A 16,053-nucleotide genomic window follows, 5' to 3' on the forward strand; every position below is an offset into this window, starting at 1 on the left:
CTCGGATCGAAACTAAATTTGACGGCCGTGTGCGACCGTCTTGCGTATTTGTTGGTGGGGCCCTGGGAACGATCGGAGTTTCCATCAACAAATATCATAATATTAATTCTCCGTCTGGCACGGCAGGTGATCTCATTCCCGGTCAAACAGGAAGAGATTCAGTGTGATCGCCGGTCAGAAGGTGCAGTTAACCGGCAGAATCTGTAACTCACTCGCGGTCCAATCTATCTCCCAGTCAACCTGGTGTTAGCTTAACCTAACCCAACTCAAACCGTCGCGTGCTGTTTCCCTCACCGCGGTAAATAAAGCGGCTACCAACCCTTCCTTTTCTATGGAGTTTTCTTCGCTTTTGGGTTAAAGCAAAAGGATTCCAAGGAAATTAATTAACAGGGCTGGAGTTATTATTACGGTGTTTTGAATTCAAGCAGCCTTCGTTTTTTGTCTTTAAATATTTTTCTTATTCAGTTCATGGTTCCTATAAATTGGTACTCGGTATTCATTGCTGATATACATCAGCTGTGCCGGCCTTGATCAATTGTTTTGTTTTTGATTTGCGTTGGTAGAGTACCGAAGGAAGGATGTCTCTGGTAACTGATTTGATCAATTTGGACCTCAGTGATTGCTGTGAGAAGATTATTGCAGAGTACATATGGTGGGTTTGTACGAATCCATTGGTGAATTTGGGTTCTGTTTCCGGACTCTTGGTTGCAACTTAATGTTGTATACTATTTGTGGGTTTTAATGTCTTGACTGGATTTTGTTTGGTGTAGGATCGGAGGATCGGGCATGGACATCCGCAGCAAGGGCAGAGTGAGTATTCTTCTTTGGTTCTCAGTGTTTTTCCCGCTCTTGAAATTTGCGCAAACCATGTGGCTTTCTCAAATCGTGTTCACGGACAACTGTCGTGATGTTAGTATGTGTGATTTTGTGTTGCTTGGCCGCTCTAGGCCCCGTTTTCTGGTTGGGGAGTACAATAAGGTTTATTGGCTGGTTAGTTCGCTGAAGGTAATAGGGAATAATGGTTGGAAGTTAGATCCGTTCTGGCTTGATTTTGTCCTTGTGCTTGAAATCAGCAGGTTTAGATCAGTAAAGGCATATGTTAGTGAAATGGGTTTTGTCAGGGCTTGTTTAATGCCTGACACTTAAAATTAGGGCACCGTGTCACAATCCAGTTCGAGGCTCTGAATGGGATTGAGTCGCGCTTTCTAGACTAAGGCTTGTAATAGGTTTTCTTAGTGGCTCTGCAGGAGGAAGTCGAGAAGAACACTGGGAAGAATGAAATGATAAATGAGAAACGTTTCTAGAAAGACGGTTTATGATTACTCTCAGAAAAATGCGGCAGAGATGGTTGACTGAAGTCTGAAGTGAAATCAATGTGGAAATATGTTTGTTTGTTAGTCTGGAAAAACTCATATGCTCACGACCTTGATTGTGTTATGATAAGTCCATAGTTCGACTATTGTTTGTTAATTACTCTAGAATAAGTCCTTTCCTGTATCATATAAAATCCACAAGGATTATTTCATCCGGCTCTGATCTAGTGGCAAGTTGGAGTATTTGATGCCTTGATGATCGACATTCATATTAATGCTCTCTCCCAGTAATTAGGCATTATTTGCAATCAGTCTGTTTCACTAACCTTGTGCCTCTGGAGTAAGTATCTATAAAAAAACAAAAGATCAAGCATTATTGCTTTATTTGCTTTTTAGTTTCTTAACGTCCTCTGTTTTCCATTTTCAGACCTTGCCGGGACCTGTTTCTGATCCAAAAGACCTCCCTAAGTGGAACTACGATGGATCCAGTACTGGGCAGGCCCCCGGAAAGGATAGTGAAGTAATTTTATAGTAAGTTCCTTATACCCATGATTCAAAAGTGATATTTTTCTGCGATCAGCCCGTGTGGAGATCTAAGCATGCTCTGTTCTTTGGTTGATCTGTTAAGCCCTCAAGCTATCTTCAGAGATCCGTTCCGTAGAGGAAAGAACATCTTGGTGTGTGGCTATCTCTATTAAACCCATTGAATTTGGATTTGGCCTTTCTCATTTTTTGGGCAGCATTTGTTGATGGGGCTGTTTGTGAATTTCAGGTAATTTGTGATACGTACACACCAGCTGGTGAGCCTATCCCCACCAACAAACGGGCACCTGCTGCCAAAATCTTTAGCAATCCAATCGTTTCTGCTGAGGAACCATGGTATAGAGCTAATTTTAATTTGTTTCATCAAATATATAATTTGGGTTCCTGTAACTGAAGATGAGTTTTCTGTAATAGGTATGGGATTGAACAAGAGTACACACTTTTGCAAAAGGATGTGAATTGGCCATTGGGATGGCCTGTTGGTGGCTTCCCGGGTCCCCAGGTACGAACTCAACCTTCAATAAATCTTGCCTTTTCATGAGTTCTGTTTGTTAATTGCATGTGATAGTATACCTTAATTCACCTAAATCAAATATTAAGATAAGGGAGGGTTTATGTTCAGACTGCAGTGTTGATTTGCCGAAGCTTTTCTTTTTGGGGGTCTACTAACTCTGCCTTCAATAAATCTTGCCTTTTCATGAATTCTGTTTGTTAATTGCTTGTGATTGTATATCTTGATTCACCTAAATCATATTAAGCTATGGAAGGGTTTAACTTTATATTCATACTGCAGTGTTGATTTGCTGATGTTTTTCTTTTTTGGGATGATTATAAATAGGGTCCCTACTACTGTGCTATTGGGGCTGATAGAGCCTATGGCCGTGATATTGTTGATGCCCACTACAAGGCCTGCCTATATGCAGGCATTAACATCAGTGGTATTAATGGAGAGGTCATGCCTGGTCAGGTAATGATTAAAATTCATTGACTTCAATGCTATCACTTTGAGAAGCATTTGAATGAGAGTTTAAATTTAATCAGTAATTTTTTTTCCTGAAACAGTGGGAATTTCAAGTTGGCCCATCAGTTGGAATTTTATCAGGGGACCAAGTCTGGGCTGCTAGATACATTCTTGAGGTAGGATGCAACATTCTTTTCAGTAAACAATAAATATGTGTCATATTATATGGTTTCTCTTGATTCATTTTTTTTTCTTGGGTTCTTTTTAATATTCAAGTTCAATGTTGGGTGCAGAGAGTCGCAGAAGCTGCTGGTGTTGTGGTCTCATTTGACCCCAAACCTATTCAGGTCAGTCTTTCATCATGCTAAAGATATTTTAGTTTGCATTTCATTTTCTTTTAAATATATGCCTACTATTGCTAATTTTATCAATTTTACAAATGCTCAATGTTTTTTGAAACTCAAAGAGAACTCAAAATTTTTCTGGAAACTACATTGAGAGCAATATTGATTTATATAATTTGGAGCGTTGGTTATGAGTCATGATGTTGTATTTATCTGTCAAGCCAACATTAAATTCAAATGGTCTCCATTCCTTTATTGCCATTGAACCTGTCACCCAATCAAATCTGACCATTCTTTGGCTTTACTTTCAGGGGGATTGGAATGGTGCTGGTGCTCATACAAATTATAGGTTGGTTCTCATAGCTGCAGAAAAGAGATGAGTCTTATTCTAGAATTTGTTAACTCTAATAATGACCTAAGTCTCATTTGATTCGTAAATTTGACAGCACAAAATCTATGAGGTCTGATGGCGGAATAGATGTGATCAAGAAGGCCATTGAAAAGCTGGGACTGAGGCACAAGGAGCACATTGCAGCATATGGAGAGGGTAATGAGAGGCGGTTGACTGGCAAACATGAGACAGCAGACATCAACACATTTTCCTGGGTAATTGTCATATGCATTAACTTTGATATCAACGTGCATTGTGGTATTGTACCAAATACAAAAGAATTGCAGCTTGACCACTGTCTTGTTGCATTTTCTCTTGATGGCAGGGCGTTGCCAATCGTGGCGCATCTATTCGAGTTGGCCGTGACACAGAGCGTGAAGGCAAAGGTTAGGCTTCTTTTGTCAATAGGAACAGTAGCATAAAACTGCCATATCTTTTCTTACTGCAATTAATATTGATTATGCCAATAAATAAATGCCTTATAAGGTGTCACATCAGTAAGCTTCATGGCAGTAGCAACGGTAAATGTAGCAAAACTTCTGCTAAATGTTTGTTGCAGCCAAACTTGTCTTTTCTGATAGGTATAGAGAGTAGGATTGCAGAAAATGAGACAACTAAGACATGCTTTTGGTTTGCAGGTTACTTTGAAGACCGTAGGCCAGCTTCAAACATGGACCCCTATATTGTTACATCCATGATCGCCGAGACTACCATTCTTTGGAAGCCTTAATTAATCTATGGGTCTCATGAACAAGTTGCATTGGAGAGATTCCTCAGTGTTTGTGGTGAAGATTCCCATTTGAACTTACGTTTTTGGCTTTGAATTTGGCCATTTCTTCTAGTAAGAAGTATGTAATATTAGAAGTTAGAATCTACGGTGCATCTATGTTCAGAACACAGTTTGTGGTTAGATCTGTGTTCAGTACTTAAAGTCTTGGTTAAGCTGAGAATGCATGCAATTATCTTATGATTTTCCATGCTGTCAAATGGGATAGAATAAAATTGCCTCCATGTTGTCACTCCAGTTGTCAGTCCAGCCAATTTATTTATTCAGGTCATTGTCTCAAATGCAACCTAGTAATTTTGGAAGGTTATATGAAATTTTATTCTAGCTTCAGTGTTTCCCCGAGTGTATCTTATGTTCACGTTCTATGCATTTTATGGTTGTCCAAAGTATAATATAAGTTCTCCACTGAAAAATTAAGCTACTGAACTTGGTTTACAGTTGAGTTACTTTGCACAGCTGATTCACCGGATTTAGATATGAAATCCTCTAATCAACTATTTATATGCCTTTTGTTTCTAATTGAGACCCACTTTTCTGCATGGAACTATTTCTCTTATAAAGTAGGGTTCTTGTTCTTGAATTTTACAGCTTGATTCATTTGCAAGCATAATTTTCATATAGTTTACTAGTTGCTTTTTTGACTTAGGTTATAATCAAGTGATTTCAGTTTTGCACATTTATTTTTGGGGTCTTGGCTGTTGTAGACTGCCTGCAGATGATTACAGCTCCAATGTAACTTCCATCATGTATATATGTTCGTTGAGGTCAATGTAGAAACATTGAAGTCGATGTAAATATTATCAATTTTGTTCAGCTGCATTATGTGTCCACTAAAGGGTGATATGATAAAGTATATATTTCTTAAGGTCTGGGGTTGCTTTGAAAAAGTGAACTTATACAGATACATGTATCTGATTGTGATGGTTATTGCGGCCCTAATTTATTTCAATTCCGTTGCCTACTTACAAACTATTGAAAGTCCAGTTTGACACTCACTAAATGGTAAAACTCGATTGTGTAAATTTATTTCGAAGTAGAATGTAGAGCTGCTGTGATTATCACACAGCTGAATCATGTACAAGACATCCCAGACTCGTGCAATTTTACCATGGCACAACCTGGGTATAACGTTGATATGGTGAAGTAATATGTCACAATTGAAAGTGGATGACAGTCTACCGTGCTAACAAAGTTCCTCTTTCAATATGTACCCATGGAAAACCAGCCAATTAAAACAGGAAAAACACGCGAGTACCTACACTCTGAATGGACACGCCATCTGTGCTTCGTTTGGTGGTGGGAGTAGAATTGCCTTTTTTATTCCTCAATAAATTGTAGCTGCCTATACACGGTAAAGTTGAGAAAACAAATTACTTCGTTTTTTTCCTTCAATTAAGGAAAAAACCACCCTTGTTTTTTTACTATAAAGAACTATAGCACATGCATTTCTGGAGTCTCCAAATTGTTTTCACCTATAATTATTTCTAATTTATGCTTCTAAATTTTATTTTTTCAGTGTCTTGAGAAACTAAAAGTATAAATTGGAAATAGTTATAGATCACTGTTTTGAAAAAACAAAATTAAAATTATAAATTGAAAATAATTATAGGTGAAAACTGTTTGGAGACTCCAGAATTCCATGTGCTCTAATTCTTTATGGGAAAAAAACAAGAGGTTTTTTTTGACTCAATTGGTAGTTTTTATCATTTTGTCACTCGTCTATTTTTTTATTAGATAAAGTTGGAATAAATGTAAGCAAAAAAATGAGTCTAAAGAAATGGAACTGCAATAAGAGAAATGCAAAAAACAGTATTTAAAATATGCATCTTTGAAAGATCTTGAATTTTATATTTAGGGAGTTATATTGAGATGTTCTATTTTCTTCTTGTAAATTCACATAATTAAATTTTCTTTGCACTTATTGGTTGTTGTACAAGTGAAAATAAATATAGATAAAATACTATATTTAAGTATAATACAAGAATTAGAATAAATGTCACATATAAACTATGAACAATATGTTTCATTACTGGCATTGGTGAATATTAAGTGAGAATTTGTTCTAGGTTCTTCTAGGTATTAACTATTCCTTTGACCTTTGAGATGATATTAGCTTGGAATGATTTAAGACCTGTACAAGCTATAAATTTGTTAAGGAGATGTTCATCACCCTCTCTTCAATGAAAACTTGTTTGCATCATAGTAAAAAATGCAAGCTGTAAAGGTTAATCAAATTTCTAATTTAATTTCAATATATATGCTTGGATTGTCTCTTCTTGTATTGTTTCAGATTTTAATGTAATATCACTGTTGATATATTTCTAATAATGCTTTGTTGCAGATCACTAGAAGATAATATTAATTGATTTTGATATATCTTCTCACCGATCAAGTTTACATATATATACTTTTGTGAAGAGGCACGTCCATGAATAGACATGCCTCCACATACGTGGAGACATGTCTCTATGTTCGACCCAACAATATACATGTCTATTGATTGTTAATGGTTGTGGCTATTCATGTTGGTATTGCATGATAACAGTTGCTGTTAGTACTTGACGATTCTCGATTTGTTTGGTTTAACACAATGATTTAAATCAGTTTCAAATCTAGCATGACACATCTATAAATATCAATGTTTATTAATCAGTGACAATGAATTAAACAAAGGCAATCTCTCCATTATTGTGATGGCATAAATTAGTATATCTAGTGATGTTTGTTAACTTACAAGATAGATAATGATTGAATGAGAGACTTTTGTGATGGCATAAATTAGTATATCTAGTGATGTTTGTTAACTTACAAGATAGATATGATTGAATGAGAGACTTTAATAGTCTCTCATTCAATTATTTATCTTGCCAAAGCTATTATGCTCCCACTCCCTCTTAGCTAGGGAAGATAAATGATTTAAAACATATTTGATACATATCATCACATTTCTCACAATGATTAGTTTTCCATTTTGTACTCTCATTATCCCATAGTACAAGAAATCATGTCACCTAAACACGTGACATGAAATATCACCTAAACACGTGATACAATTAGTCTATCAACTTGTGATGACAAGATATCACCTAAACATGTGATATCAGTATTTCAGGCAATATCAAGGATAAGTGTACAAGAATAGTTGAGTTCTTATTTTATCCAAGTTGTGATATGTATATTGACATCTTCATATGTCCTTATCACAACATTATCATGATACATCCATGATATACCAGGAATGACAACTGGTTTGATCATTCTAAGATCGTCACCTTATAATGCCATTATACAAGTGTTCATTATCTAAGAGATTGTCACCTTTCAAAAATGGACACAGGGGGTTGAACTCATAAAAGTGAGAACATGAAAAAAGAAGTTTACACATTAACATCTTATTTATTCATATATAATTATAGAATACAATCTAATTCATATTTCAGTCATACCAAGACCTTTTATAGAAGTGCATGATTTTCACTTTGGAAAGTGGTTTGGTAAGAATATTTGTTGTCTGATCTCCTGTACAAATGTACTCCAATTGGATCAAACACCTATCTACCATATCTTGCACATAGTGGTGTGAAATCTCAATATGTTTAGATCTGTCATGAAAAATACATGAAGCACAAATAATTTTATACAACTTTGGTTGTTACACTATTTAGCTGTAGGGTTCATTGGTTCGACAAATAATCTCACAAGCAACTTCATAAGCCACATTGCTTCTCGAGTAGCCATGGAAGCTGCAATTCATTCAACCTCAATGGAACTTTGAGAAATCGAAGACTATTTTCTGCAGATCCAAGATATCATGGTTGAACCTAAACTAAAACATCCTGAGGTGCTTTTCTTGCTAGTTACACTTCCAACCCAATCTGAATCTGTGAATCCTTGCAAGTTCAACTCACTTCTTTTATACTTAAGACCGAGATTAAGGGTGCCTTGTAGGTATATCATGATATGTTTTATTAGTACCAGGTGTATCTGTAAAGACTGCCCTTGCAAAACCAAAGCCACATCAGCAATCTCCATAAAATGCAGAAAAATCAACGAGAGTCAAGGTCCTTTGAAGCTTGACTAGTCAACATTAGTCGATTAACTATCATTAACTTTAATTAAAATGATACATTTTCATATATACTCAAGATTGAAAGAAACCATAATTGCATTACCAGATTTTCAATGCCAGATACCGGATACCAGATAGTCTAACAATGACGACCAAGTCGAATTGAGCTCGAAAAACCTGTCTAAGAACACAAGGACAAGAATATTGTAGGAGTGCTTTACCACCCTACCACAAAGCTATTAAGCTCTCTCGAAATCTTTCCTGACATGAAAGATACCCAGCTCGACAACGAGATAGTCTAAACAAGTAAAACTTAGAGGAGTAATGGAATTGTGTCATTAAAATAAGATCATGGTCTAAACACCATTCACTAACAACATGGATAACTACATTAGTGTATGGAAAAAAGTCATTAACATTCCTAAATCATCATGTACAGATCTGATTTCTGTCCTTTAACATTCCTTAATCAAAATGTATAGAGCTATTTTCTATCACATTAGTATTTCCACTATGCACTACCAACATATATGCATGCAATTAAACATCCTTTCAAAATAAATGTAACACTTAATGGATTCATTTTAATCTATGCCACTAAGTACAGGGTCAGTTCTAACAGATCGTTATAATAAGGAGATGTTATCAAAGTCCCTCATGCTTCTCATAATATTCTTGAGTATTTAAATAACAAATATTTACATCATTCCTTCCTCACTCATCAGATGGAAGCATACTTTAAATTCCTAAATCATTATGAGCTTTCATCCATTTGAAATAGCATTATTCCAAAGTAAAAAAAAAATGTGTGAGCTACAAAAAAAAACTCAGTGAAAGGAGACAAGGTTCACAAGTTCAGATGCTAAAAGTAACATATCTGAATTTAAAAGCATGTTTCCAGACAAAAATCCAGAGATTTCACAAGTTCACTAACTCAAGAGATAGTTATTGTCTACAGATGCATTTGGTAATAAGTAGCATTCGTGCAATAACTTCATGTAAAATTGTTTCATTTGATAAACTATTGAATATTGAGCATGATTCCTCCTATATATATATATATATATATATATATATATATATATATATATATATATATATATATATATATATATATATATATATATATATATATATATATAAATTATGTCAATTATATTTTGAGCAAACATATATTGCCAAGCAGTGGCAACATTTTCTCATGTGAGATAGCTCATTTAAGTTCTTTTATCATTTGTTTTTTTTGCAATTTCCTATAGTTTGTTTTTATTATTGTTTGTGAATCCAATTATATGTGGTGTTTTAATTAACATTTTAGATCACATTTATCAACTAAGCATTTGCATCGCATCACCAGAGTTCCTAGATCACTACCATACTCATAATTTTGTTTTACTCTAAATTGGGCAAGTGATGAAAACCTAGCCTAATGGCCTAACTTATTTGAGCACAATGAATAGCATGACAAGAGAAAAGCTCTCAACATTTGCAATGCACTGCCTCCATGCCCACAGATTTGCTATTCTCCAAATTGGGCAAATTGTCATGAAACTTATCTTAATGGGGCAACCATGAGTAATATGACAAAAGAAGAATTCGCCGCATTTTTATACTTCTCGAATGATAGAAAATCTAGATTCCAGCGGCTGAGGATTGGACATTTTCCAAAACAATCGCGATATATATATATATATATATATATATATATATATATATATATAAAAGATTGGAGAGCTGGACAATCAATTTGCCCCCAACACAATTCCGGTCTCATTATTTGTTCTAATGACAGAAAAGATGAAAAAGATGGTAAAACTTGTGAAGCCATATAAAAGGAAATAAGTAGTAAATGTAGGTAGGCAGGTATCCATAGTATTTCTAGAAATAAACAGAGTAGTGTGGAAGACTTATCTCAAAATTAAGCTGCTTGTGAGTAGAACTGAATGGTGATGTTAACGGTGTCACTGAGATCAGCGTGTGAAAACATGCGCACAGGTTGAAAAACCCATGCAAGCCATTTGTCCAGATCCTAATCACGTTTCTCTCATCCCCATCGGGCTCCAGCTCGCCATCGCTCATCTTTCTGTGTGGCATTGTTTTTTTTGACAAACCCTTCCAAGAAAAGAAAATTCTCCTGACCTATGGATTGACCAAGTTTCTTTTTTTTTTTGTTACGCTGTTTGGAATTAATTGTGTAATGTTTTAGGGCAGAAGATGAGTAAGCAATGTTAGGTAGTGCATGGTTTTGAATAGCACGAGCTACCAGAGGCTTGAAACCAACATGTAGCAAATTCATGTAATGTTTGTGCTGTAGAAAGTGTTTTTTTTAATATTTATTCTGCCCATAACCGTTTGTTTACATTTCACTCCCCTTTCTAACTGTTTCTTTTCCCCTTATAATTGTTTCTTTAAAACCTCACATCATTGCTTATAACAAATCATTATGATATGTTGTTCCATTCTAATTAAGGAAATTAAATTTTATTAATTTAATCTAAGCAACAATTAAATACCGAATTATTTGGTGTCTCAATAAGTGGGTTATGACATCCTTTCCCCCTTAATAATGCATCGTCCTCGATGCTAGGTCAATACAAAGAATTATAATCAATGAACAATCAAGTAAATAATTTGAATTTAGTCAAACTTCCATTGTTCAATGTTCCAGACAATACATGTACTCCTATTCAGATTCTATCATAATCAAGAAGATTGTTTAACATTTCATATGAATGCATTCTAATACAATCAACACACACAAACATTCGTAAGACATTATTTTTCAACCCAAATTTAAACACTTATTTGAAACAATCAATTCTAGACAAAAATAATACACATTGTATATAAGCACATGTATAATTAGCATTTCAAGAATCTTTTTCTATGTGAGTGTGTGAATTCCATTACCATTCTATAGTTTTACAAGATTAGACTACCTCTCTCCGACAATATTCCCCCTTTCTGATAATGTGTCATTCCCTCTATTACATTACAGGAACAACACCCAATGTCAGTCCATCATATATTATAAATCAAATTGACTTTTCAATGAAATATAAAATCATATACTTCCTTAGCTCAAGAAATCTCAAAATTTGTAACATAGTGACTTAAAATCACATGATATCACACACATACCTGTGCACTTACCATACCCTAGCATCACCTATGGATTGTTTCCTTGCTAGTAGATACTTCTTATCCACATCCCACCATACTAATTAGAATCTCAAAGAGATCAACTCAAATATTAGTAGTCAAATTTTTTGTTCAACTTTATGACTTCTTAATTCATCTTTTAATCACAAGCCATATGTACCATATATACCATTTAACATGTGCTCACTAAGTGAGTAATTGTCCACATAAATAGACTAGTGTCCATGAAACATAATCAAGTAATGCAATCTCATTACATCTAAGTCATCCTCATTAGATCATTAGGAGAAATAATGACATGCACATAAAAATTTCATTAATGTAATCATTAACATTTAATCATCATTATGCATCTTAATTCGCATATAGCTCCAAATTAGCAACATGTATTTAACCATTATCATAGATAGATCAAGGATAGAAAGTTGCACAATTAAATGTGTCAAGTAACATTAACCCAAGTTTATACCAATAGATAATTCAACCAAATCCCTAACACAAAGTCAACCAAAGGGTCTAAGTCTATGTTGAACACGATATCGACTAGGAGTCAAACAAATAACTCAAGATGACTACATCATTGATCTTTATTAATTGACCAAATTCACTAAATAAAAGGTGTTAACAACTTTCTATAAAGTAAAAGTCACATGCATGGTGGATCATCACATATACATAACACGAATGCAAAAGTATTATCAAAATAGATAAAAGAGGGATCTATACATACCCGTCTGCATCCTCATAGGAAGACCATATTTTCATACACTTGCCATATAGGCCAAAAAGTTAATCAGGTTAGTCAAAGTCATCTACAATTAGTTGAGTTAACAAGTAGACACAATAGCTTCCAATTTAGTTTAATTCTACTTTCATACATATCAAGATGATAGGTGCAGATAAAGTTACGTTTCATAACCAATTATCGACCAATTTGTCGAACACAACATATTATCTCATGACTATGCCATCAATGAAAATATCAGAAGAAGTTGAGGTACATGTCCAAAATATTTTATCGTATGTAAAACCATGTCCTGCTAAGTAATTGCCACATTATCATTTGCGAGAATCACATAATAAGAAAATCCATAGCTTGATTAGTTAACATCTATTTTACTGCCATAATCAAGGATTCACAATAATTATCCATTTACTAATGTAACACATGACATTATCCAAGGAATCCATCCGCCAATGCATGATTTAATAAATATACAAAGTATAATGTAAAGCATCATACCTTAATGGACATCATAGAGAATGTCGACCTACACATCGGTCATGGAACAATAAGCACATCCTACAAGTGCAGTATCATCTGTCATATGATCAGCACCATTAAGTATATCATCTAGGTATGCTCACCAACCTCCTGCAAGGATCAGTGAAATCCAATTTTATCAATTTAGTGACCTTAGGCCCTCAAGCCTATTTTGTCACCATAGTGTGCTTAACCAACATATAAGCACATGTTGTGATGTATGACCTTTACGCCATTAAATCATCACATAGTGATGTAATTAAGTACATCTCAAATGATGAGGAAGACAATCAAACTGAGATGACATTTCTATTGTGGTCTTCAGTCTCCAAAGCTGTAGGACGTCTCCCACTTGCTTCTTGAGACGGAAGTATGGCCTAGGCACTTTAACCTTGCCAACCACAGAGTGGATACTTTCCTCGGGATTCTTCCTAACTTGAAGAATACCCTGACCCTAACACGAGAAGCCTAGCTTCCTGGAACAAGATGGATCGGATGGATTTGGTGCGACTGTGTAACATTTTTACATTGCAACCATATGCCTAGTAGTCTAAACATGGAGTGTAGCTGAGAAATAAAATAAACCATGTAACATTTCTACATTGCAACCATGTGCCTAGTAGTCTAAACACGGAATGTAGTAGTAAAACCAAATAAGCATAACCATGTACACATATGCAATATTTGGATAACAAAATGGCTTGGCCAAGCACTTTCAAAATCCAGAATTACTTTTAGAAGAAACAAGAATAGACATGTATCCATTCTACAGAACTGGCAGATAGGGAAACTAAACATGAAGATATCCACCTATTTGTCCCATAATTTCTACATTACACCCTTCCATGAAGGAAAGTACGCAACATCTAACCTTCCTTGTTTGTCCACATTTGGCACCCGTAGTGGAAGGTAAGCTTTCCAAAATAATAAAAATAGCATAAGAGAAATGCAAAAGGAAGAATGGCACGTTCTTCACAATCTACTCCCTTGTACATCCTATCAATGCTCCACAATGAACATCATAGATGAAATCACTTCCAAATCATAGGACTAGCAACATCAAAAATACGTGCACACACCCTAGCCACCTCAAGATCAAAGACATCTTAAAAACAAGATTCATAATTCTTAAGTAAAAGTCCAAAAAGGAGATACAAACCAAAATAAAAGTGAACAAGAGTCAAGTAAATAGCTCACATAAGAAATTGGTGGCTTGGTGGTCACAAAGAACATAAAATTTCAAGCAAGTCCTTCATCACATCCAAGTTCATGAAATCAAACATAATAAAATGAAAACTCAATTCACCTAAAGCACAATGACTCTCACTAGTCACTAAGAGGGAGTAGATGTTTAACAACATCTTGCGAGTTGATAAGAACATAACCAAACTTCTCATGCATTACATGCAATACTCTTGCAATTGAAATCCATGTTCTTCCTACTTATTATATTAGATTAATCAATGAGCCTCATGAATCTGGCATAAAATAGAAATAAATTCTTGCACTACATGTGCATCACATGTCATTTACATAATAAAAAGATATTTTGCATTGCTATCACAAGCTGAATCTTCGTTTGGTAGGCTCTCATAGCCTAGTGCAAAAGTCAACCATCCTTTGACTATCTCAATAGTTCAATTCCAATACGCTCATTATATCATCACATGGTTTAAAATATATATAATCATAAAGATATGAGGTATGCAATTTACCAGTCATTCCATAAACTTTCCATTTTGTCAATCTTTTAAGGAATGAAATTATTTTAACTCGCAATTATGACATGCATAAGGAACATCAAATCCTTCTATGTCTAATGTAATCATAGCTAAGACACATCATGTAACCCATGTCATCAACTCATACTATATAAAGTAAACAAATTGACTTACAGTTCTATGTCTAGCATAGTGAACTCAAGGCCCAAGTGTGGAACCAAGAGCTCTGATACCATATGTAAAGACTGCCCCTGCAAAACCAAAGCCACATCAACAATCTCCATAAAATGCAGAAAAATCAATGAGAGTCAAGGTCCTTTGAAGCTTGACTAGTCAACATTAGTCGATTAACTATCATTAACTTTAATTGAAATGATACATTTTCATATATACTCAAGATTAAAAGAAACCATAATTGCAATACCAGATTTTCAATACCAGATACCGGATACCAAATAGTCTAACAATGACGACCAAGTCGAATTGAGCTTGAAAAACCTATCTAAGAACACAAGGACAAGAATATTGTAGGAGCGCTTTACCACCCTACCACGAAGCTATTAAGCTTCCCCAAAATCTTTCCTGACATGAAAGATACCCAGCCCGACAACGAGATAGTCTAAACAAGTAAAACTTAGAGGAGTAATGGAATTGTGTCATTAAAATAAAATCATGGTCTAAACACCATTCACTAACAACATGGATAACTACATTAGTGTATGAAAGAAAGTCATTAACATTCCTAAATCATCATGTACAGATCTGATTTCTATCCTTTAACATTCCTTAATCAAAATGTATAGAGCTATTTTCTATCACATTAGTATTTCCACTATGCACTACCAACATATATGCATGCAATTAAACATCCTTTCAAAATAAATGTAACACTTAATGCATTCATTTTAATCTATGCCACTAAGTACAGGGTCAGTTCTAACAGATTGTTATAATGTAAATAACAAGGAGATGTTATCAAAATCCCTCATGCTTCTCATAATATTCTTGAGTAATTAAATAAAAAATATTTACATCATTCCTTCCTCACTCATCAGATGGAAGCACACTTTAAATTCCTAAATCATTATGAGCTTTCATCCATTTGAAATAGCATTATTCCAAAGTTAAAAAAAAAATGTGTGGGCTACAAAAGAAAAAACTCAGTGAAAGGAGACAAGGTTCACAAGTTCAGATGCTAAAAGTAACATATCTGAATTTAAAAGCATGTTTCCAGACAAAAATCCAGAGATTTCACAAGTTCACTAACTCAAGAGATAGTTATTGTCTACAGATGCATTTGGTAATAAGTAGCATTCGTGCAATAACTTCATGTAAAATTATTTCATTTGATAAACTATTGAATATTGAGCATGATTCCTCCTATATATATATATAATTATGTCAATTATATTTTGAGCAGACATATATTGCTAAGCAGTGGTAGCATTTTCTCATGTGAGATAGCTCATTTAAGTTCTTTTATCATTTGTTTTTTTTG

The 16,053-nt window shown here is 34.6% G+C and overlaps 1 protein-coding gene across 2 annotated transcripts; it reads left to right on the forward strand.

Annotated features, from left to right (window-relative positions):
• Window positions 1-385: 385 nt before the first annotated feature.
• LOC149533792 (glutamine synthetase nodule isozyme) lies at window positions 386-4,674 on the forward strand. 2 transcript variants are annotated; one of them, XM_089807333.1, is made up of 13 exons: window positions 386-652; window positions 771-810; window positions 1,741-1,844; window positions 1,942-1,990; window positions 2,086-2,192; window positions 2,271-2,358; window positions 2,695-2,823; window positions 2,919-2,993; window positions 3,111-3,164; window positions 3,473-3,510; window positions 3,608-3,767; window positions 3,878-3,938; window positions 4,191-4,674. In XM_089807333.1, the coding sequence occupies exons 1-13, from the start codon at window positions 579-581 to the stop codon at window positions 4,280-4,282; spliced, it is 1,071 nt and encodes a 356-aa protein (XP_089663459.1). In that variant the 5' UTR covers window positions 386-578; the 3' UTR covers window positions 4,283-4,674. The 2 variants fall into 2 exon arrangements, with proteins under 2 accessions (XP_089663459.1, XP_089663460.1); XM_089807334.1 differs by lacking the exons at window positions 3,608-3,767; window positions 3,878-3,938 and having other exon boundaries at window positions 3,473-3,514.
• Window positions 4,675-16,053: the final 11,379 nt, after the last annotated feature.

This window comes from Cupressus sempervirens, chromosome 10 (genome assembly GCF_028749045.1).
Source record: "Cupressus sempervirens isolate cs-2001-9-10 chromosome 10, ASM2874904v1, whole genome shotgun sequence".
In the NCBI taxonomy this organism is placed as follows: domain Eukaryota; kingdom Viridiplantae; phylum Streptophyta; class Pinopsida; order Cupressales; family Cupressaceae; genus Cupressus; species Cupressus sempervirens.